The 24,697-nt window shown below is 41.9% G+C and overlaps 1 protein-coding gene across 5 annotated transcripts in view; it reads right to left on the reverse strand.

Annotated features, from left to right (window-relative positions):
- The window catches only part of HYDIN (HYDIN axonemal central pair apparatus protein), a 429,838-nt gene that overhangs the window by 108,604 nt on the left and 296,537 nt on the right, over positions 1 to 24,697 (reverse strand). For all 5 annotated transcript variants that reach the window (XM_047836101.1, XM_047836099.1, XM_047836098.1 and 2 more), the window contains 10 exons: positions 23,265 to 23,402; positions 21,746 to 21,923; positions 19,911 to 20,032; positions 12,047 to 12,174; positions 11,468 to 11,604; positions 11,089 to 11,216; positions 10,747 to 10,938; positions 10,261 to 10,410; positions 6,802 to 7,041; positions 2,107 to 2,275 (listed from right to left, as the gene is read on the reverse strand). In XM_047836101.1, the coding sequence (XP_047692057.1) occupies positions 2,107 to 2,275; positions 6,802 to 7,041; positions 10,261 to 10,410; positions 10,747 to 10,938; positions 11,089 to 11,216; positions 11,468 to 11,604; positions 12,047 to 12,174; positions 19,911 to 20,032; positions 21,746 to 21,923; positions 23,265 to 23,402 (1,582 nt within the window). The remainder of the gene's footprint in view (positions 1 to 2,106; positions 2,276 to 6,801; positions 7,042 to 10,260; positions 10,411 to 10,746; positions 10,939 to 11,088; positions 11,217 to 11,467; positions 11,605 to 12,046; positions 12,175 to 19,910; positions 20,033 to 21,745; positions 21,924 to 23,264; positions 23,403 to 24,697) is intronic.

A 24,697-nucleotide genomic window follows, 5' to 3' on the forward strand; every position in this document is an offset into this window, starting at 1 on the left:
CCAGGACCGCAGAGCTGTGGCCTCTCAGATCCTTAATTTTAAATTTTTCAAAGCTGAACTTGGGATCATGTTGTATATACCAATCAGTAGCCTGTTTTCCCCCTAGATCTGTCATGAACATTTGTCTATGCCATTGCCAAGTACACCTACCAATTTGTCTGCCTAGAACCCTCCTCACAATTTCAGTGGGGGTGTTGGGCTGTGACTGTACAAAATGACCCCCTTTACTGGGCCTGTTGACGGGGGTTGACACTGTCTTTGTTTAGAGGTTGGATCTGAGGCAGAGAGATCGGAGGTCTCCCGTGACTGGCTTCCCTGGCCGTGGTGCGGGAAGCAGGGAGGATGGTCTGCACGTGAGCAGAGGGAGCACAGGCTCAGGGAAGCCCTGGGGAAAAGCCGAGTATGCACCTTTCTGGCTCCCTCTGAACCCGTGGGTCCCTGTTCTCGGCCAACTTCCAATGGGCCAAATGAAAAAACGAACCCACGACTGTACTGTGTAAGGATGGGGACGAGAGCAACAGGGTCCTTCTCTGATTTTGTGATGCCCTTTACACATGGCAGCACCCCCAGCTTTCTGTCCCAGTGGTTCTGAGTTCCAGTGTCTCCCCTCCCACCACCTTCCTGGTTGTGGGCTCTCAAAGACAGGGCCTGTTTCACTGATCTGTTTACAGTGCTTCAGCTCCGTTCTTGGAACATTGTGGGTGCTTGTTATAGGCTTAACTAGTTACCCTAAAATTCTTAGGTTGAAATCCTACTCCCCAGTACCTCAGAAAGTGGCTATGTAATAAAGTTAAAAAGGGGTTATATGGATGCCCTATTCCACCCACACTCCAGTATAACTGGTGTTCCTTAAGAAGAGACTAGGACAGACACAGACAGAAGACCATGTGAACACCAGGGGAAGACAGGCAGCTACAAGCCAAGGAAGGAGGTTCTGCAGACAATGACCCAGCTGACACCTAGATCTTAGGCTCTGAGCCTCCTGAACTATGAGAAAATAAATTTCTGTTGGTTAAGCCACCAAGTCTGTGGTCTTTGCGATGGCAGTTCTGGCAAACTAATAGTGCTCAATGACACTGACCAGGAGATTGAGGGCAAAGGTGGTCTTCTTCTCTCATCTTCTCCTTTTAGGACAAACTAGTATTCTCTGACTGGCTCCCTTGAGAGACAAGACAAGCCCAAGGTCAGGAGAAAATGGACTCCATTCCATTCATTCATTCACTGTTATAGCACATGTTATTGGGCACTGTGACGTATCAGGTGCAGTTCCATGCTTTGGGGTTACAAGTGGGGAATGCATGATCACTGCCTTTATGGGGGCTTCTTATTGGGGGGGGGAGACAGGTATGAAGAAAACAATTACACATGTGATGACTATTACACAGAAGAACAGGGAGGGCACATTTCCAAGATGAGGGCATGATAAACAGGAAGGAGAAGCATGCATCACGACAAGCTGCACGGTGCTACAGGTCATCAAGGACCCCTGATGCTCAGGTGCACAAAAGGGAGCCCATGGATGGGTGGTGGGGTAATACAGGGGTGCTGGGCCAGAAAGGGGCACATTATGAGAGCACAGTCCAGTTTTATGATTGGGGTTTGGCTTAAAGACTGTGGAGGGCCAACCTCATCCTTGGGGGAACCCCCACTCCTGACCTCTGTTAGGACACCAAGTTGTACCCTGTGTGACATATTCAAGCACACACAGAAGCCACGGAGTACAGTGGTTACCGTCGTGGATGCCAGAGTCAGAGAGATCTGGGCTTGAATCCTGACTCTGCCCCTTTACACTGTGGACCTGGTGTCTCAGTGCTTTAGTCTCTCAGGTAAGTGTGTAAAGCCTAAGTGTTCTTCTATCCCTCTATTAGCTGTTTTTAAGCCTGAACTCCCCACTAGACTCTAGTGGGAGCAGAGCGTATCCCTGTCTCTGCATTCATACTGTGGGGAGAACAGGCCCATTCTGTGACGTTATAGACGAAATATGTGAGGCACCAGCATGCGCCCAGCATGTGGCAGCTGTTCGGTAAGTGGCCGGCCTCCCAGCAGGGACCCTTCCAGGGCGCCAGCGCAGTGGCTGAAGCCGGGCTCTCGGCCCTGAGCTCTCACCGTTTTCCTGGGCCAGACTCTCCAGAAACTTCGCCTTCATCTGTTCCTCTTTGGACCGCTTCATCTCCTTGAAGTACTCATAAACCTCTGGGGGTAGCTTTTCCCCTGGAACACGGGGTGGCAGCAGCAGGGTGTTGTAGGAATCATAGCCCTTCAGCATTCGCAAGATCTGCAAGAGGACGACAGGAACTGCTGCTGGGTGTGCTAGAAGCTTTCTCCTGACAGTCCTTGGAGGGTCTGCTTACCCACCAGGTAAAACCCCTGCTCCTTCCTGTACAAGGGGCCTTTGGAGAGGTCTAGAAAGTAAGGCTGGGCCCTGAAGCTGGGGATACAAGATCTTGATTTTTGCCCCATTTGAGCCCAGGCATTTCATATGTGGAAGAGAATTTTCGTCTTATTTTACAAATATCATATACTGTTTTTCTTTCTTTCTTTCTTTCTTTCTTTCTTTCTTTCTTTCTTTCTTTCCCTTGACAAAAGTACAGAACTCCATTATCCACTTTGAGCTACACGTTCTTGAAAAACACTGTAGTTAGAAATGTTATACAAGGGAGGAAGGTGGTTGTCTCACAGAGGATTCAGGGAGAAACAGATAAAATGGTATTAAGTATGTGTGTGCATGAGTATGTGTTGGGGGTATGGGGGTAGGGAAGGAATATGTATTAGGATTATCAGACAAAATACGGGATGCCCAGTTTAATCTGAATTTTAGATAAACAGTGAATAATTTTTTAGTACAAAAATGTCCACATAAAATAAGTCATATGTTTCTTATCTGAAATTCAAACTTAACTACGTAATTTGTTTTTCTTTCTACAAAATCTGGTAACCCTAGTGTGTATGTATATTTATAAAACCAGTGCAACAAGGTTCTAGAAAGCAATCACTTCCTCTATGGCCTAATTTATGTGAAAAATCTGTTTTGTTGAGTAACCTTTCTCCAGGATCACTATTTTTGGTTGTGTGAAAACCACCGTTAAGAAGCTCATTCTAAAATTTATATGGATGAACAAAGAGCTAAGAATAGTTAAAACAACTGAAACTAATAATCCTATATGTTAATTATACTTGAATATGAAAAATGGCAAAAAAGGGAAAAAGAATAGTTAAAACATTAATGAAAAAGAAAAAGAGAGGATCGCCCTACTAGATATTAAGACTGTTGAAGCTGGAGTAACAGACAGTGTGGGACTGATGTTGGGATAGACAAACTGGCCAGTGACATGATATAGAGAAGAGAGCTTGGAAGAAACCCACTCATACATGGAGTTTGATTCAGGAGAGAGGTGGCATGGCAGGTCAGTGGGTGAAAGGAAGGAATATTCCAAAGACTGGGTGATGGAGACATACAAGGGCCTGGACAACTTGCTTCAACTGGGGCAATTCTAAAGAGACAGCCCAGCGGTAGAGCTTCCTGTGGGGTCTGCTGAGGTCTCTGCTGTAATCTCATCACAGCTCATCTCTCTGCCCGGCACTGCTTGCCTTATTCTTCACTGGTGTTGCTCCTGAGAGGGCTCCCTACCAAATCTGCATACACATCTCGGAGTCTTAGACTCTGCTTTGCATTGAACCTGGCCCACAACAGAGGATGCAGTGCCAACATAAGCCATTGAGCGTTTCATGAATACCTAATGAAAAGATTCCTTTCCAGAGTGACAAATTCCCCTTCTGAGAAAAACTTCGAGATGCAGAATCTAAATTGGGTAGAGCATAAATATTACATGTAAAGAAGACAGAAGATTTAAAGGCTGAGTTGGGGGAGGGTCCAGAGGAAGCAGAACCACCTTAGCTAAGCCATTCCCAAATTCCTGACTCACAGACAACATGAGATAACAAACACTCATTGTTTTAAGTTGCTAAGCTTGGGGGTAATTTGTTTTGCAGCAATAGATAACTAATTAATAAGCAAAAAAGCATCAGACTTCATGAACAGCAAAACCTTAGGAGAAAACAATGGAGCAATGCATTTAAGATATTCAAGTGCAGAAAATGTGAGCCAAGGATATGGTATCCAACCAAACTTATCTTCAAGCATAAAAACCACAGATAAATAGTCATGAACGTATGTGTACTCAGGGAATAGTGTTCCCATGATCCCTACCTGAGGAATCCACTAGAGAATGAGCTTCAGACAATAGAGTGGTTACTGAAGAAGCTTCATCACAAGGACTGGTGTTGAACATTGAATGTATTTAAATATTGAACTAAAACTAAGTGATAGAAATTAGGTTCTGACATCATAATATTATAAGCTCTGACATGACAGATACACCACAAAAAGCAAAACATGGAGGGAGTGTACATGAGATGATTACCCAGCAGGCATTAATTTAAAAGAATATCATTTTAAATTAGAGGATGGTGAGAAGAGAGAAAAAGAGATTAGTGGCTCATTTCATAATTTCTCATAGTAGGGAACTAAGAGGCAGTTTCTAGAAAGTAGGGTACTAAGCAGTTCATACAGCTCAGCCTCAAGGTAGCAGAACAGGATGGAGACAGTAAAAAGGGACCTGGAGAGATGACGTGGAACAGAATAGAGAGCCCATAAGTAGACCCAAATAAATATAGTCAACTGACCTTTGACAAAGGAGCAAATGCAATACAATGAACAAAGACACTTTCCAACTAACAGTGCTGGACCCAGACACCCACATACAAAATACCCAAATCTAGATAGACCCAATATCTTTCACAAAGCTTAAAATGGATCATAGGCCTAAAAGAAACCATAAAATTATAAAACTCTTAGAAGGTGATATAAGAGTGACCTAGGGTGTGGTGATCACATTTTAGATACAACACCAAAGGCATGGTCCATGAAAATAATAATTGAGAGGGTGGACTTCCTTAAATTTAAAAACCTCTGCTCTGCAAAAGACAATGTCAAGTGAGTGAAAAGACAAGTTACAGACTGGGAGAAAATATTTGCAAAAGATGCATCTGATAACCTTGTCTTATTCAAAATATTTAAAGAACTCTTAAAACTTAACAATGAGAAAACAAATCACCCAATTAAAAAATGAGCCAAAGACCTTAACAGACACCTCACTGAAGAAGATATACAGATGGCAAATCAGTATATGAATAGATGCTCCACATTGTATGTCATCAAGGAAATGCAAATTGAAATGAGATACCACTACAGACTTATTAGAATGGCCAAAATCCAAAACACTGACAACATCCAATGCTGATGAGAATGAGGAGCAACAGGAACTTTCACTTATTGCTGGTGGAAGTGCAAAATGGTACGACCACTTCGGAAGACAGTCTGGCAGTTCTTATAAAACTAAATGTACTCTTACCATATGGTCTGGCAGTTGTGCTACTTGGTACTTATCCAAAGGAGATAAAAATGTATGTCCACACAAAATCTGCATGTGGATGTTTATGGCAGCTTTATTTATAACTGCCCGGATATGGAAACAACAAAGATGTCCTCAGTAGGTGAATGGGTAAATAACCTGTTATGTCCAGGCAATGGAATATTATTTAGTACTAAAAAGAAATGAGCTATCAAGCCATGGAGGGAACTTAAGTGCATATTACTAAATGAAAGAAGCCAGTTGGAAAAGGTATACTGTACGATTGCAACTATATGACACTCTGGAAAAGACCAAACTATGGAGACAGTAAAAAGATCAGTGGTTGCCAGGAGGTGGGGGGTGGGGAGGGATGAATAGGCAGAGCAGAGAGGATTTTTAGGGCAGTGAAAATACTCTATATGATACTATAATGCTGGATACATGTCATTATACATTTGTCCAAATCCAAGGAATGTACAACACCAAGAGTGACCCCCAATGTAAACTGTGAATTTTGGGTGATTATGAAGTATCAATGTAGGTTCATCAATTGTAACAAATGTACCACTCTAGTAGGGGATGTTGATAATGGAGGAAGGTATGTATGTGTGTGGGGCAAGGGGTATGTGGGAAATATCTGTAACTTCCTCTCAATTTTGCTGTGAGAAAAAAGTTTAAAACAAGTACATGGAGGAACAATTGGAAAATATGTAGCCCTGAACAAACAGAAAAAAAAAGTGGCAGATTCAAGCCCTAACATAATTTTATTAAATGTAAATGGTCTAAATACACTAATTAAGAATGGAGACTGCCAGAGTGTATTTTTTTTTTAAAGACTCAATTATATGCTGTCTACAAGAAACTCATTTGAAATATGACAGCGGCATACATTCTTTACTATTACAGTTTTAGCACGCATTAGGTTTTCAATTAGTTGTTTAAAATGTGTAATGAGGGGGCGCCTGGGTGGCGCAGTCGGTTAAGCGTCCGACTTCAGCCAGGTCACGATCTCGCGGTCCGTGAGTTCGAGCCCTGCGTCGGGCTCTGGGCTGATGGCTCAGAGCCTGGAGCCTGTTTCCGATTCTGTGTCTCCCTCTCTCTCTGCCCCTCCCCCGTTCATGCTCTGTCTCTCTCTGTCCCAAAAATAAATAAACGTTGAAAAAAAAATTTAAAAAAAAATGTGTAATGAGATCACAAAGAAGTAATAAATTCTGCTCAGAGCAAGGGTCAGGAAAGGCTATAAAGTGGAGTTTAAATTGACAAGGAAGGGCTTAAAGTGAAGAAGAGGCAAAGGTTAGGAGGAAGTTGTCCATGCAGAGGGAAGAGCACAGGTACATGGTAGGACCCAGCAGGGATAGGAAAAGGAAATTTGGTTTTGGCCTCTGCTCACCTTCTCTTCTAGGAGATACTGTTGGTCAAATTCTAAGGAGTAAAACTCAATGGGAAAGTTGCAGGGATTCTTTACCACCACCTCAGCCTCGTCTCCAGGTGCATAAGGCAGCAGTGGCCCCAGCTCCAGAAAAGAGGGACTAAATTCCAACCGTGGCTCAAGACCTTGCCCCTCTACCAGCAGTGTAAGCTTTTGAGGACTCTGGGAAATCTGGAAAACCAGGGTTTGGCTGTAGAATTTCTGGAAATCATAAAAAACAAAACAAGCATCTTAACTTTTTGTGTTACATGAAACACAAACCTGAAAAGCCACTGTGGGGACAAAATTGAGAGAAAACTCAATTTTGTAAACCTGAAAGCCACTGTGGGGACAATATTGAGAGAAAACTTTTGGGGCACCTGGGTGGCTCAGTCTGTTAAGCGTCTGACTTTGGCTCAGGTCATGGTTCGTGGGTTCAAGCCCTGTGTCAGGCTCTGTGTTGACAGCTTGCTCAGAGCCCGGAGCCTGCTTCGGATTCTGTGTCTCCTTCTCTCTCTGCCCCTCCCCTGCTCACACTCTGTTTCTCAAAAGTAAATAAATGTAAAAAAAAAAAAAAAAGAGAGAAAACTTTTCATGTAAAATTACATGAGAGTAATTTATATTACTGCATTAATACTAGGTTTCTAGCATGCTAGGCACTGTACAAAGTGCATCATCACTCGTAAAAGGCCCTCTGAATGCCGCACTCAGATCCTTCAGACCCTCCAGTGTTTTCAGATGGGCCACTGTCTGCACCTCTGGGTTCTCATTTCATGGGCCCTGCTGCCTATGGGCAGGGAAGGGTGGAGCAGAAGTGCTGGGATTAATCCCTTCCAGGAGCAATTCTCAAACATTGACTCAGGAACTACCACATAAATACCCCAGGTCCCTTGCTCCTGGGAAGGGATAATTCTGAAATATGCATTTTGTCTATTTCCACAGAGTTTCCCAGTAGGATTATGTTCCAGTCTCCAAGGTAGCTGGCTCATTCACAAGCATTATTAGCTGCCTGCCTTTCCCTGACCACCTCCTACTTCTCCATCAGTGTTTCCTACACTTTCCAAATAATCTGTTTGCACTTGAATCCTTGTCTCCAAGTATGTTTCTTGGAGAATCTGAATTAATATACGGAAGTTATTTGAAAATACAGTTAAGCAGTGGGTCAGGGGTAATCAGCTGGGGCATTCAGTTTATCAGATATAATTACAATCTGAATACCAGTTAATAGTGATATCAACTATTCTAATCTGGTTTTTACTGGGGGACCTATTAAAAATGTGGAATCACAGGCCCCAACCTTAAAGATCCCAACTTGACAGAGGCAGGGTAAGGCTGGGAATTCTGCATTTTTAACCAGATGCCCAGGTCATTCTGATACAGGTGGGTTCATGGCTTGGGTTTGGAGGCCATGAGTGGCTTCATGATTTGAAGAGATCTTAATTATCTTAGCTCAGGGGAGAAAAGCAGATGGATGGAATGCGTATGGACATATATACACACCCAGAAAATATCAATTGACGGAGACAGTAAGAGAATGAATTATTGACTAACTAACAGTTATGGGATTAGCACCTTCTGACCCAAACTTCTATATTTTAATTGCTTTTTGTGGAAATATTCCAAAAACATTTCATTCATTTCCTTGTTTCCTAACATAGTGTTCTGCACATATATTATAACATCAGTGATTTCTCTTGTGCTGCTGATGCTGAAGGAAACATAGATGTGGACTGTATGCGTTGCAAAGCTAACCAATTAATTGTATACAGCCAACAAATTCCCCTCTAAATTGGTGGAGATATTCTATTAACTTTGACCAATTCCAACTCAACATATATGGAACCACCTGGACAAACCTTTTTTTTTAAATTTATTTACTGATATGTCTCTCATTTAATAAACTATCCAAAATCTTGACAACCCTGACAGTAACATCCCTTCAGACTCTCTAAGAATGACAAACATATTAATTATCTTTTCTGTCGAAAGGGTTGGGAGATTCTGATAATTCAAGAAATGGGCTTTTTAAAAAAGAATCAGATATGAAGTCATTTGCTTTTCTTCTTTCTCACTACAGACTCTTAAAAATTTCTTCAAAGCATTTCCATTACCAGGAAAATGGGAGTTAACTGTAGGTATTCTGTAAAACCCACATGGGTTTTTTTCTTTTAAAAGACTAAAGTAGAGAAAGACATCTCCCTGATGCCTTAGGCTTTGAGCACAAGTCTTTACAGTGTAATCTCTTGAGACCCTCTCCGGCTCTAGGATTTTATTTTATTTTATTTTATTTTATTTTATTTTATTTTATTTTTTATTATTTAAAAAAAATTTTTAAAGTTTATTTATTTTTGAGAGACAGAGAATGAGCAAGGGAGGGGCAGAGAGAGACAGAGACACAGAATCCGAAGCAGGCTCCAGGCTCCGAGCTGTCAGCACAGAGCCTGACACCGGCTCAAACTCACGAACTGTGAGATCATGACCTGAGCCAAAGTCAGACACTTAACCGACTGAGCCACCCTGGCACCCCGGACTTTATTTTTACTGTGTGCTTTGCTTGGAGTAGCTTTGTGTTAATGGCATTCACACACACACAAAAAAAGTTTGTGAGGCCCGGGTGGTATGTCTACCAGGAAGTATCCCAACTACTGATGATAAGAGCAAATAGTTATTGAGACACTACATAGAGAGAAGTATGCTGTGTATTTTATTCACATTAATTCATATAATCTTCAAAATGACCCTAGGAAGTAGCTATTGCAGGTTGATAATGTCTTAGTTGAAACCCTAGGGGCCAAATGATTTCAAATTCAGATTTTTAAAAAGGTAAACGCTGTGCATAGACCCCATGTTACATAATGTCCTCAGCAGGGCCCGAATCAGGTCCCCTATAATCAAACACTAATATTTCTGTAGTTACAATGTTTGACTCTGCAAACTAAGTGGAATAAATAAAGGTTAAGTAGTCTCCTGTCAGTTCAGATTAGGTTTTTCTACCAAATGAGTTTGGGCCTGAAACTTATGAAATACCCCCCCTCCCCCACCTCTCCAGTTTCTGGAGCTTACTGGATTTTAAAATTGCAATAAGGATTTTTGCATGGGATATTGTTATTTTCCATTTTATCTATAAGCAAATTGAGGTTTCGAGAGGCTAAGGAATTTACTCAAAGCCATGAAATCTCTCAGTACAGAAGCAGAAGGCCACTAACCCAGGTCTGCTGATAAAAGTCAATGTGCTAGACAGATCTGATTCTGGAACTGGTGTTCTTAACTACCAGGCCACACAGCTCCAACATGAAACAAGCACTTGATGTCTTTATCACAATAGCGAGGCAAAGGTCACTCAAAAATTCCTTAGAGTCCTGCCTAATCAAGTGTGGCTTTTGAGTAAAGCTCAAAGAGACCCAGAGACTCTGAATGAAACCACATTTCTTCAAAGCTTACCTCTTCTTTAGGCATGAATTTCACTTGCACATTGGACCTCTCGTCAGGATCCAAGACCCCAGAAGTGGGCTGGATCTCAAAGATTCGTGTCTTTGGCTTTAATTCAGCACGTAGTTTCCGTCTTAAGTACTTTGGCATGTGTTTCTCCAGCTGGTTAACAGATAATTAGACAATTAGATCATCTTCTATGGAAAGCAAATTTATTCTATCCTCCACTCACCCAGCCTACATTTACTGAGTCCCTTCCAGGTGTCAGGGAAGGTGTAGATACCAGGACTAAAAAGAAGACTGACACATCTACCAGATAGCATGGCCTGGTAAGTCCTTGAACGCTGGGCTAAGGGCCTAGATTGTATTTAGGAAGCCATGGTTGTCACTGCATGTCTTGGGAAGAAGAGTGAAATAATGAAAGTGAAGGCCCAGAATTCCATATCCAGATTAAATGGAGATGGGAAAAAGGGGACCAATGGGTTACAACCCATTTACCTTGCTAACTGGCTTATGGCTCAGGAAAAACCATTCACAAGGGACTTGGAGATGATTGGAAAACTGAATAGTCTCCACGAGGCACTGTCCACACTGAATTGTGGCAAACTGCACCTTTTCACAAGACAGTGTCATAGCAGGAATGGTCACCTTGGCTTGGAGACAGATGTGAACTGTTGGCCCTCCAACCACCTAGAATGGGCATAAAATTGCTGTTACCACGTGGCATGGGGTTGGGGGAAGAATCACGGTTCTCAAATAGCAATTGATTCATCCTAGGGGTAACTGGCAAGCAGAGCTGGTAGCTGGGGAGGATCAGCTGGGCCCAGCAGTGCGTCTTACCTTGATGGGTAGAACGACCTCTTTGTTTCCAACTGAGAGACTGGCCCCTTGTGGGTCAAATTTCACTTCGAATGTTTCCGTTTCGCAGTAAGGCAGATTCTTTACACGATCTAACTCAGTACTGAAACCTGGACCAAGATAAACAAAATTTCTTTGTGGGAAAGAGAAATGGCAAACAAGAACTGCAGTAGATAGAGCCCTCCTGGGGTCAAAGTATCAATTAATACCCATGACCATTCAAAGTATAAATTAATGGCCCAAGAATTCTTTCAGCTGATCCCAGAAGAAGCATGAACACTACTCCAGAAGATCAGTACATGTGGGCACCCTGTTAGAAATGACAAAGTGCAAGAAGAAAGGGTCTCCCCAGTCTGGTTACCTGTGTCATGAAGGATGCGCTTTTCTGCATGGAAGGACACTGGGAAGTGACTGGTGTTGGTGATCTTGATGATGTGTGTTCGGATGTCACCAAGGATGATGTAGCCAAAGTCCAGGATATACTCTGGCAGCTTGACTCTGAAACAGTTAACGAGGCTCCCTTTACCAGTCACTTTTCCAAAAGAGTGACTATGCTATTCTCTTCTATCTCCTGTGCACAGTTCTGACCTCAGAACTGGAGGACAGAACAACCACCCTCCAGACAGGAGGCTATAGAAACAAGATTACTCCCCCCTCCCCCAAAGTTCACACTGCTGTTTCAGCCATTCCCAAAACACATTCAGTGTGGGCCCTCATGAACCTGAAGCCAGAACTATCCATTAAACAAAGCCAGAGGCTTCTGCCTTTCAGAGGCAGAGACTTGCCTGGTTGGCTGGATGCTAGAAGATAACAGATACAGGACGCAAGTAGATTTCATTTCTACATGATCAACCATTAATTGATTCAGGCAGCATTCCAGTGGGCAACACTGTTTGCTCTGTTCTCCTCTGAAAGAAGCCTACCATGAAAGGACACTCACTTGGCTAGTCTGTGACGACTCCGGTAGCTGAAGTCATCTGTGGAATCAGGGATAATTGTTTTCTGATGTTCTATGGAATAGCCTTGGACTATAAGTCGCTCTACTTCCATCTGGAGCTGAGCACTTAACTGGAGCAAGAGAAAAAACCAAGTCAGCAAATTCTTCTAGAATATGCGTTTTCAATGGGGTCAAATCACCTCTAAGAGGGAAAAAATTGCTTCATGGAGGGGAGAATGAAAAAATTTTAGATATTACAATTATTTATGGCATTCCAAAAGGCCACAGTACATAAAAAGTTATACAGTATAGTTGTGGTATTAAAATCTTCACAGAAAAAAAAATCTTCACAGGGGTGTTGGGTGGGGTAAAGAAACTAGTATATCTATATCATGGAATACTAATGAACAATGAAAAGGAATGAACTATTGATATTGATGGATTTCAAGGGCATTATGCTCATTGAAAAAAAAGCCAGTCTCAGGGCGCCCGGGTAGCTCAGTCGGTTGGGCATCTGACTCGGGCTCAGGTCATGACCTCACAGTCCATGAGTTCGAGCCCCGTATCGGGCTCTGTGCTAATAGCTCAGAGCCTGGAGCCTGCTTCAGATTCTGTGTCTCCCTCTCTTTCTGCTCCTCCCCTGCTCATGCTCTGTCTCTGTCTTAAAAATAAATAAAATCATTAAAAAAATTTTTTAAAAAGCCAGTCTCAAAAGGTTACATATTGTATAATTCCATTTACAGAATATTCTTGAAATAACAAAAGTACAGATTCAACAGAGGAAGATGGCAGCATAGGTGGATGCTGGGCTCACATCGTCCTACTGACCACTTAGATTCCACCCACATCTGCCTAAATAACCCAGAAAACCACCAGAAGACTAGCGGAATGGACTCTGTGGAGCCAAGCATAGACGAGAGGCCCAGGGAAGAGGGTAGTAAGGGTGGAGAGGCGGTGCGCACTACACGGATTGGCGGGAGGGAGCCGGGGCGGTGGAGGGGCAGCCAGCCCACCAGGCAAGACAGAGCCCATGAATCTGGCTTGCAAAAGCAGAGGGGCCAGATGGAGTGTGTTCTGACAGCCAGTGGGACTTAACATCTGGAATGTTATAAGTCAACAGCTCTGCTCCGAGAGCGGGAGGGCTAGAGGACAACGGGAGGGAGAGTTGTTGAGCCCCAGAGGACAGAGCTCGCTTGGCGGGGAACAAAGGTGCTCGCCAGTGCCATCTCCCTCGCCCATCCCCCAGCCAAAATCCCAAAGGGAACCAGTTCCCCTCATGGAACTTGCTTGTACTGCGCAAACACCCAACTCTGTGCTTCTGTGGATCCATCCCTCTGACAGGTCTGCCTCCCTCCTGGTGCCACAGGGTCCCTCCCGAAGCGGACCACCAAAGGCAAAGCAAGCTGAGTCTGCCCCTCCCGCCCCTGTGCATCTGTGGATCCACCCCGGCTAACACGCCAGATCCCATCAAAGCAGCACCACAAGCCTGGCAGTGTGCAAGTAGCCCACCACACCACTCCACAGTGAGTCCTGCACCTGGGAGAGGGGAAGATAAGGTACACACCAGTCTGACTGCGGCCCCGCCCACCGACGCAAATTACTCCAGACAGCACAGGGGAAGAGCCCTGCAGTTCCATGCCACTCCAGGGACTATCCAAAATGACGAAACGGAAGAATTCTCCTCAAAAGAAACTCCAGGAAGTAGCAACAGCTAATGAACTGATCAAAAATGATTTAAGCAATGTAACAGAAAATGAATTTAAAATGATAGTCATAAAATTAATCACTGGGCTTGAAAAAAGTATAGAGGACAGCAGAGAATCTATTACTACAGAGATCAAGGGACTAACAAACAGTCAGGAGGAGCTAAAAATGCTATAAACGACGTTCAAAATAAAATGGAGGCAACCACAACTCAGATTGAAGAGGCAGAGGAGAGAATAGGTGAATTAGAAGATAAAATTATGGAAAAAGAGGAAGCTGAGAAAAAGAGAGACAAAAAAAATCCAGGAGTATGAGGGGAGAATTAGAGAACTAAGTGACACAATTAAATGCAATAATATATGTATAATTGGGATTCCAGAAGAGGAAGAGAGAGGGAAAGGTGCTGAAGGTGTACTTGAGGGAAATAATAGCTGAGAACTTCCCTGATCTGAGGAAGGAAAAAGGCATTGAAATCCAAGAGGCACAGAGAACTCCCTTCAGACGTAACTTGAATCGATCTTCTGCGCGACATATCATAGTGAAACTGGCAAAACACAAGGATAAGGAGAAAATCTTGAAAGCAGCTAGGGATAAACGTGCTCTAACATATAAAGGGAGACCGATAAGACTAGTGATGGATCTATCTACTGAAACTTGGCAGGCCAGAAAGGAATGGCAGGAAATCTTCAATGTGATGAACAGAAAAAATATGCAGCCGAGAATCCTTTATCCAGCAAGTCTGTCATACAGAATAGAAGGAGAGTTAAGGTCTTTCCAAACAAAAAACCAAAGGAATTCATCACCACTAAACCAGCCCTGCAAGAGATCCCAAGGGGGATCCTGTGAGACAAAGTACCAGAGACATCACTACAAGCATGAAACCTACAGACATCACAATGACTCTAAACCCATATCTTTATATAATAACACTGAATGTAAATGGACTAAATGCTCCAACCAAAAGACATAGGGAGTCAGATTGGATAAAAAAAAATGAGACCCATCTATTTGCTGTCTACAAGAGACTCCTTTTAGAGCTGAGGACACCTTCAGATTGAGAGTGAGGGGATGGAGAACTATCTATCATGCTACTGGAAGTCAAAAGGAAGCTGGAGTAGCCATACTTATATAAGACAAACTAGACTTTAAATTAAAGGCTGTAACAAGAGATGAAGAAGGGCAGTATATAATAATCACAGGGTCTATCCATCAGGAAGACCTAACAATTATAAATGTCTATGCACCGAATATGGGAGCCCCCAAATATATAAAACAATTAATCACAAACATAAGCAAACTTATTGATAAGAATGTGGTAATTGCAGGGGAATTTAATACCCCACTTACACCAATGGATAGATCATCTAGACACATGGTCAGTAAAGAAACAAGGGCCCTGAATGATACATTGGATCAGATGGACTTGACAGATATATTTAGAACTCTGCATCCCAAAGCAACAGAATACACTTTCTTCTCGAGTGCACATGGAACATTCTCCAAGATAGATCACATACTGGGTCACAAAACAGCCCTTCATAAGTATACAAGAATTGAAATCATACCATGCATACTTTCAGACCACAATGCTATTAAGCTTGAAATCAACCACAGGAAAAAGTCTGGAAAACCTCCAAAAGCATGGAGGTTAAAGGACACCCTACTAACGAATGAGTGGGTCAACCAGGCAATTAGAGAAGAAATTAAGAAATATATGGAAATAAATGAAAATGAAAATGCAACAATCCAAATGCTTTGGGATGCAGCGAACGCAGTCCTGAGAGAAAAATACATTGCAATCCAGGCCTGTCTCAAGAAACAAGAAAAACCCCAAATACAAAATCTAACAGAACACCTAAAAGAAACAGAAGCAGAACAGCAAAGATACCCCAAACGCAGCAGAAGAAGAGAAATAATAAAGATCAGAGCAGAAATAAATATAGAATCTAAAAAAACTGTAGAGCATATCAATGAAACCAAGAGTTGATTTTTTGAAAATACACAAAATTGACAAACCTCTAGCCAGGCTTCTCAAAAAGAAAAGGGAGATGACCCAAATAGATAAAATCATGAATGAAGATGGAATGATTACAACCAATCCCTCAGAGATACAAGCAATTATCAGGGAATACTATGAAAAATGAATATGCCAACAAACCGGACAACCTGGAAGAAATGGACAAATTCCTAAACACCCACACTCTTCCAAAACTCAATCAGGAGGAAATAGAAAGCTTGAACAGACCCATAACCAGCGAAGAAATTGAATCAGTTATCAAAAATCTCCCAACAAATAAGAGTCCAGGACCAGATGGCTTCCCAGGGGAGTTCTACCAGACGTTTAAAGCAGAGATAATACCTATCCTTCTCAAGCTATTCCAGAAAATAGAAAGGGAAGGAAAACTTCCAGACTCATTCTATGAAGCCAGTATTACTTTGATTCCTAAACCAGACAGAGACTCAGTTAAAAAAGAGAACTACAGGCCAATATCCCTGATGAATATGGATGCAAAAATTCTCAGTAAGATACTAGCAAATAGAATTCAACAGCATATAAAGAGAATTATTCACCATGATCAAGTGGGATTCATTCCTGGGCTGCAGGGCTGGTTCAACATTCACAAATCAATCAATGTGATACATCACATTAATAAAAGAAAAGATAAGAACTGTATGATCCTGTCAATCAATGCAGAAAAAGCATCTGACAGAATTCAGCATACTTTCTTAATAAAAACCCTCGAGAAAGTCGGGATAGAAGGAACATACTTAAAGATCATAAAAGCCATTTATGAAAAGCCCACAGCTAACGTCATCCTCCTTGGGGAAAAACTGAGAGCTTTTTCCTTGAGATCAGGAACATGACTGGAATGTCCTCTCTCACCGCTGCTGTTTAACATAGTGTTGGAAGTGCTAGCATCAGCAATCAGACAACAAAAGGAAATCAAAGGCATCAAAATTGGCAAAGATGAAGTTAAGCTTTCACTTTTTGCAGATGACATGATATTATACATGGAAAATCCGATAGACTCCACCAGAAGTCTGCTAGAACTGATACATGAATTTAGCAAAGTCGCAGGATACAAAATTAATGTACAGAAATCAGTTGCATTCTTATACACTAATAATGAAGCCACAGAAAGACAAATAAAGAAACTGATCCCATTCACAATTGCACCAAGAAGCATAAAATACCTAGGAATAAATCTAACCAAAGATGTACAAGATCTGTATGCTGAAAACTATAGAAAGCTTATGAAGGAAATTGAAGAAGATATAAAGAAATGGAAAAACATTCCGTGCTCATGGATTTAAGAATAAATATTGTCAAAATGTCAATACTATCCAAAGCTATCTACACATTCAATGCAATCCCAATCAAAATTGCACCAGCATTCTTCTCAAAGCTAGAACGAGCAATCCTAAAATTTGTATGGATCCACAAAAGGCCCCGAATAGCCAAGGTAATTTTGAAGAAGAAGATCAAAGCGGGAGGCATCACAATCCCAGACATTAGCCTCTACTACAAAGTTGTAATCATCAAGACAGCATGGTTTTGGCACAAAAACAGACACATAGACCAATGGAATAGAATAGAAACCCCAGAATTAGACCCACAAAAGTATGGCCAACTAATCTTTGATAAACCAGGAAAGAATATCCAATGGAAAAAAGACAGTCTCTTTAACAAATGGTGCTGGGAGAACTGGACAGCCACATGCAGAAGGTTGAAACTAGACCACTTTCTTACATCATTCACAAAACAAACTCAAAATGGATAAAGGACCTGAATGTGAGACAGGAAACCATCAAAACCCTAGAGGGGAAAGCAGGGAGAAACCTCTCTGACCTCAGCCGCAGCTATTTCTTACTTGACACATCTCCAAAGGCAAGGGAATTAAAAGCAAAATGAATTATTGGGACCTCATGAAGATAAAAAGCTTCTGCACAGCAAAGGAAACAATCAACAAAACTAAAAGGCAACCCACGGAATGGGAAAAGATACTTGCAAATGACATATCGGACAAAGGGCTGGTATCCAAAATCTATAACGAGCTCACCAAACTCCACACCCAAAAACCAAATAATCCCGTGAAGAAATGGGCAGAAAATATGAATAGACACTTCTCTAAAGAAGACATCCGGATGGCCAACAGGCACATGAAAAGATGCTCAACGTCGCTCATCAGGGAAATACAAATCAAAACCACACTCAGATATCACCTCACGCCAGTCAGAGTGGCTAAAATGAACAAATCAGGAGAGTACAGATGCTGGCGAGGATGTGGAGAAATGGGAACCCTCTTGCACTGTTGGTGGGAATGCAAACTGGTGCAGCCGCTCTGGAAAACAGTGTGGAGGTTCCTCAAAAAATTAAAAATAGACCTACCCTATGACCCAGCAGTAGCACTGCTAGGAATTTACCCAAGGGATACAGGAGTACTGATGCATAGGGCCACTTGGACCCCAATGTTCATAGCAGCACTCTCAACAATAGCTAAATTATGGAAAGAGCCTAAATGTCCATCAACTGATGAATGGATAAAGGAATTGTGGTTTATATACACAATGGAGTACAACGTGGCAATGAGAAAGAATGAAATATGGCCCTTTGTAGCAACATGGATAGAACTGGAGAGTGTTATGCTAAGTGAAATAAGCCATACAGAGAAAGACAGATACCATATGTTTTCACTCTTATGTAGATCCTGAGAAACTTAACAGAAACCCATGGGGGAGGGGAAGGAAAAAAAAAAAGACGTTAGAGTGGGAGAGAGCCAAAGCATAAGAGACTCTTAAAACCTGAGAACAAACTGAGGGTTGATGGGGGGTGGGAGGGAGAGGAGGGTAGGTGATGGGCATTGAAGAGGGCATCTTTTGGGATGGGCACTGGGTGTTGTATGAAACCAATTTGACAATAAATTTCATATATTAAAAAAATAAAATAAAGTAAAGTAAAATAAAATAAAATAAAATAATAAAATAAAATAATAAAATAAAATGAAATAAAGTAAAATAAAATAAAATAAAATAAAAATAAAGAGGAGTACAGGGAGAAAGCAGGCTTTATGGTCAAGAATGGACTATTAAGAGAAGAATATCAGGGAGGGGTGAAGGAGGATTTGGGGATTTTGCTTTCACTTCCCAATGGGGGAGGGCCGACTTTATTTACCAGCTGGGCCACTCTGCCTCGAGAGACCAACTGTTGGCTTGGCTTCCACCTTAGAGGCACCATGCTGAACCTCTTTGGCTGCCCCCTCCCCCACTTAGCTGTTGGCGACCAGAGGGTTCTATTCTGAATCTACCCCTGCTCACTCGGTACACTTCCCAGGGAATCTCACCATTCCCTGTGATCACAATGGCCATCTGGTGACTCACAGCACTTTCTCCAGCCTCTCTCCTCAGCTCTCTAGCCCATGGGGCCAGCTCCCTATGGGAAGCTCACTTGGATGATGTTCAGAAATCTCGGGTGTAATAACAAACCATTGGAACTCAGATCCCTTCCTCCTCTCCCCTCAAACTTGCTCTTCCTCCTGAGTTTCCCATCTCACTTCTCCTCCTCCTTACTTTGTCCGTCAAGCAAGACACTTAAGGTAGGGGTCACCTCTGCCCCACCCCCACATCCAACCAATCCCTAATCACTGACCATTCCAACTCCAGAGTATTTCTTGAAACTACTCGATTCTTTCCACCTCCTGTGTTATCAGTCTTGACACCACCTCCATCTCTCATCTAGAGTTACCCCATCAGCTTTTAAAAACTGAGCACATCTCAGCACATCTATCCTTATTACACACACAGACACACAGACACACACAGACACACACACACACACACACACACACACACACCCCGCAACCCAAACCCCTGAGAGCTTCTCAGGGCTTCACAAGGCAGCCAGAGAGATTTTTTAAAGATGCAATTCTGATTACCCCAGGCCCCACTTGAAACACTTCACTAACTTGCTGTTGCCCTCAGAATAAAGTTCAAAACCCTTTAATAGGTTCATTAGGGGACTCCTTACCTCTCCCCCTTCTTTGCTCTAGCTATAGCTTCTTCTCCTTTCTGTTCCTCAGAGAGACCATGACCTTCCTGCCCCTGGGTCTTTGTACCTACCATTCTCCTCCCACATTCATTCTGTGCAGGGTGAAGCTAATCTTACCTCAGAAGATTCATCCTCAGGCAATTCCTCAGTTATCTCTAAGTGGTCAAGTGTTTCATAGTTGTACTCTTTTTCTAGGTTTTTTCTGGCCTGATTCAAGAAGGTTTCATACTTTTCATTTCCTGTGGGATTGGAAGGAGAAAGAAATCAGGATGGTTAAAAATATATGAATCATGCCTAAAACACAGACTGTCAGCTCAGGGTTCATAAAGTCAGAAGGGAAGTGAACTTTTTGGTGCTTTACCTGTCATGTTTTCCCTGCCTCAGAGGGTGACATAGATTGTGACTGAGTTCAATTTGTAGCAGAGACCCCACTGAGTTTAATGAGATTATGCTTTAGGGAGCTAAGAGCTGGTTCACAAGAACTTGATGGCAGCAACATCCTAAGTCATGCATTGGGTGATCAACCAGATCGCAGCTTCCTAGATGCTGTCCTGGCTCTAGTACTGAATGCTGCATGACCTGGGAGCCCCCTCTGCGCTGGACACACCCACACGGTCGGTCATCCTTTAAGTGACTTCGCATGTTTGTTAAATCTCAGTAAGCAAAAGGACTATATCTGCAACTCTAACTGTAACTAAACAAGCTCCAGTCCCCCAAATCAGGGATGCAGGCAATCAGGGGAAAGATTTCAGACACTCATGTTCACCAGTAAGCCAGTGCAAATTCTAATGCTAGAGGGATGAGGTAGGCAGAGAAATAAAGTGCCTACTATGGAGCCATAGGAAGCACTGTACTTGTGATGAACGGGAGCACGGGAGACCCAACGGATAGTATTCAGAACTAACAGTATTCAGATCTCAATTCTTCGAAAGCCCTCTGCTGGCCAAACATATCTACTGCCAGCAGGGCCCCTGGTTTTCAACCAAGTGGCAAAGACTTTGAGAGCTGGACTAACTTCTGGCTGGTTGGAACCCTAGATGGTAGAGTGTAACATGGTGTTAGATTTACTAATATTTGTGTTGTAGTTTCAGGGAGCAATTAGGATGTAAAGAATTATCATCAGTAGGTGAGCCAGTGACTTTGGGGATCAGGGGTGGAGGAAAGGCTCAGTGTGAAGGCTTAGTCTGAAGCTGTCTGTGGAATGCAGATTTCAAGGAGCTCAAAGGAGTTACAAAGAAGAGTGAGACCTTTGTCTTAACCCTCTGTTCTATATCCCATGTCAGGAAGAAAGAGCCAGAGAGTCCATGGCCAAGAGAGCTGCTCAGCTGAGCTTTGGGATTTGCCAAGATAGAAGTCTTCTGATACAGAGGGATGGCTCCAGGGACCAGATATTACCAGAAAAACCTTGGCTAAGTATGTGCGCAGACAACTAATAAAAGTCTGAATTAGCCCCCAAACTGTGTAATGCAAAAATAAGGAAGGGGTCAGAACCTTGGTTGCCTTTGTGTACAGTTTATATTTTGCAAATGCTACTCCCTGGAGTGATCAGCCTTTGCCTCTCAGTGGTCATCTGTAAGTGTGCCACGGGTAGGGACAATTCAGGGAGAGATTATAGCTGGAAGAAATGTGTGCTGGAGGAAAAGGCCTCTGGAAGTGCAACTTTCTGATCTCTCTATATGTAATTCAGTGATGGCAAAATTGGCCAGGGGTCTTAATTTGGGACTTCTGTGGACCACATCCTGTCTCATTAAATACAGGTCACCAAATCAATTTCAACTCGAATTTGTTTGTATTTTTTTTTTTTTTTTTTTTTTTTTTACGAAATGAGGAATGACACAGGAACTTAGTGAGTACCAAACAAATCATTTGAGTACCAATCAGCCTTCAAATAAGCAAAGCTAAAATGTACCTTTTGTTCCCCAGTGGAAAAATACTATAGTAGGTAATAATACCTTGAAGTTTCCTGGGGAGATCGAGGCTGATTCGGGGAAAGATTCCCTCACCACGCAGAGTGATGTTTTCTGGGTCCAGGTGGGCAATCTGTATCTGGAAATTCCTTTGAAAGATCTCAGGTACTCCAGGTAAGTAGTAAACCTTCAATACCTGCTCTTTATGTGCACTGATAAAACCCTACATAGCAGAAAGACCAGAATGTTAATATTTACAATGGACTCCTGCTTCTGGAGATTTAATGGACTAGATAGTCCCACCGGCCTCTTATGCTGATTATTTTCTATTCACACCCCTCACCCAAGATTCATCTTATGAAGCTATGAGAAAATGACAAGTAACCAATAAAAAATAGGTAGGGTATGTGAACAAGTATTTCATAAAAAGAGGAAATATGAATGGCAAATAAATGCAGTAAAAGGTGCTAATCCTCATAAGTGACCAGAGAAATGAAACTAGGATTATAATAAAAATTTTTTAAAACACTTATTGACAAAATTTACTAAATTTCAGTGAGAGTATGTTTACATCTGTTGGGAATGCCAACGGGGAAAAAAACACTGTGAAAAAAGTTTTAGCGCTGTCTTATCAAATTGAACATCTGCATAGTCCATGACCCAGAAATTTCACTCCTAGGAAAATTCCCTAAGAAAAATGCTTCCATTTGTACATCAGGAGGCAGGCACAAGAATATTTGTAGCAGGATTGTTTCTAACAGCAAAATTTTAGTGAGAAAAAAATCCCAAATGCTTTGACAGGAAAAAGGAAAATTGCTTTCAATATAGTTATAGAAGGGATATTATTTGATTATGAAAATAAATGAACTATAGCTACATGTGACAATGTGCACTATTCTTAGAAACACGATACTGGATGAAAAAAACAAAATGCACAAAATTACATTACTGATGCCATTTTCATAAAACTCAAGATAAAATAAAATCCCATAAAACAAACTTTCCAAGTTTTGGGATCAAGTATATTTGTTTTGTTTACTACGCTATGCTATCCTCAGTGCTAGAAAAATGCCTGGTCATAGTAGGTGCTTAAAAGTTTTCGTAAATTAATAAACTAAAAGCACTTTGTTTAAGGATACATACATGTGTAATAAAACTGTATTTTAAAAAGGGATCAATAAAAGCAAGTGGAGAAGAGGCCCTTGGCTTCAAGGACTTAGAAGGGAAGTGTGATGACAGAAGTGGAAATAAACCATTCTTCTAATTATGAAAAAAAATCCATGGGGCTATATTGTCTTGTTCACACTGGAGCCCCTGATACCTGTATGGTGCCTGGCTAATTCAGGATTCAATTAATACTTGATTAATAAATGAGTAAAGTGCTTGAATTTATTATTATTATTATTATTATTATTATTATTAGGTTTATGATAACTATTTTTAGTTAAAAAAATCACACCCATAATCCTGACAATGAATGTTTAGTGTAATATCATGTGCCATAGGGCTACAGCTTGCAGGTTTGAACTTGGGTCCCTCCTACCACTGTCACATGGCCACTTACTGAGATGGGCACGATTAGGGGCACTCCAGGCAGAAGGTTGTCTGGCGAAGACAGGGGGTCAGTCAGAACCTTGAACTCAAAGCCAACTTTCCCAGTGTTCTTCAGCGTGATTTCATTCTCTGTGACATGGTCAAACAGCTTGAGAGGAGAAGAAGAGTGACAGCTATCAGCTACCCTTTGGGATGCTGCTGTCATCCTGGGAAAGGCGGGTGGACAAATACACTTCACACACACAGATTTCATCTTTCCTGGTGTAGACACTGGCCAATCCAATCCACATTTCAGTAGCATCAAAATGTGCCCTCTGGAGCTGGAGGAGCACTGGACGTCAGAAACCTGGCTCTTTGTTAGCTCTTCTAGCAACTAGTTTAAGTTAGTAGAGCCGTGTGTGGGGTGTTCTAACTCTCTGCACCTCAGTTTCTTCACCACAAAGAACTCATGACAGAGGATCTCAAAATTAAGCTTTCCTAGGCCAAAGTTTATTTGTTTATTTTTTGGATAAGATTTGAGTCTAGAATTAAAATTTTTGCATTCATATGGAGAGACATGGGAGTAGTAGGCAAGACATGTTCCTTTTCCTGAGATTTTACTGACACAATTCAGCAGCTGAACAGCAGGGCCAAAAACCACAAAATAAGGCCACTTCAGGGGTTCTTAGGATAAGATAGGGCAAGGACTGGCTGCTTCAAAGAATACACTCTGAGCTGACCCAAAACAGAAGAACCTGGAGATAAGTAATGAAAGGGAATTGTATTTGGTCAACTCAGTGGACAAAGTCTCAAAAGGTGTTGGGTGAATTTGCTTTTAGGCACAATTTTTAACCTATAAACACACATGCACACACACAATTCGATAATTATCCATGCAGCAGCTATACGACGGCAGTCTGACTTCCATTAAAATTTGGTAGAGATATGGTTCCGAGTACATAACACAAAATCTAATTGGGAAAAGAAGATGTACAAACATAGAATCAATAATTATTCCAAATCAAAAATTAGAATGTGCATTATATTATGGCAAAGAATATATTTAAATGCCAAGAGAATGCAAGGTAAGAAAAAGATAACTAAAGGATAGAGCTGAACTGAATCTTACAGTATGTGTAGATTTGGGGTTGGCAGAGTGGAAGATGAGAGGGATTATATAAAAGGAAGTATTGAGGCAAGAAGGCCTGGGATGTATTAGGGTCAGTGGGTAAACCAGTTTGGCCACAAAGGGATGAATGGCCTACAGTGAGAAACTAAGAGAAACCAAATTTAATGTGTAAGGGACATCAGTTAGGTTAATAGAGGGGCTTAGGATCCCCTCACCCAGGTGGAGGAGCTTGGTTCTGATCCAATGGATGACAGAGAAAGGGACTCATGATTGGAGGCCTTCTCTGACCCATGCACAGTATTGACCTTGCACTTTAATAACCACAAGCACCTGGT

The sequence above is a fragment of the Prionailurus viverrinus genome, chromosome E2 (assembly GCF_022837055.1).
Source record: "Prionailurus viverrinus isolate Anna chromosome E2, UM_Priviv_1.0, whole genome shotgun sequence".
Taxonomy (NCBI): Eukaryota; Metazoa; Chordata; class Mammalia; order Carnivora; family Felidae; genus Prionailurus; species Prionailurus viverrinus.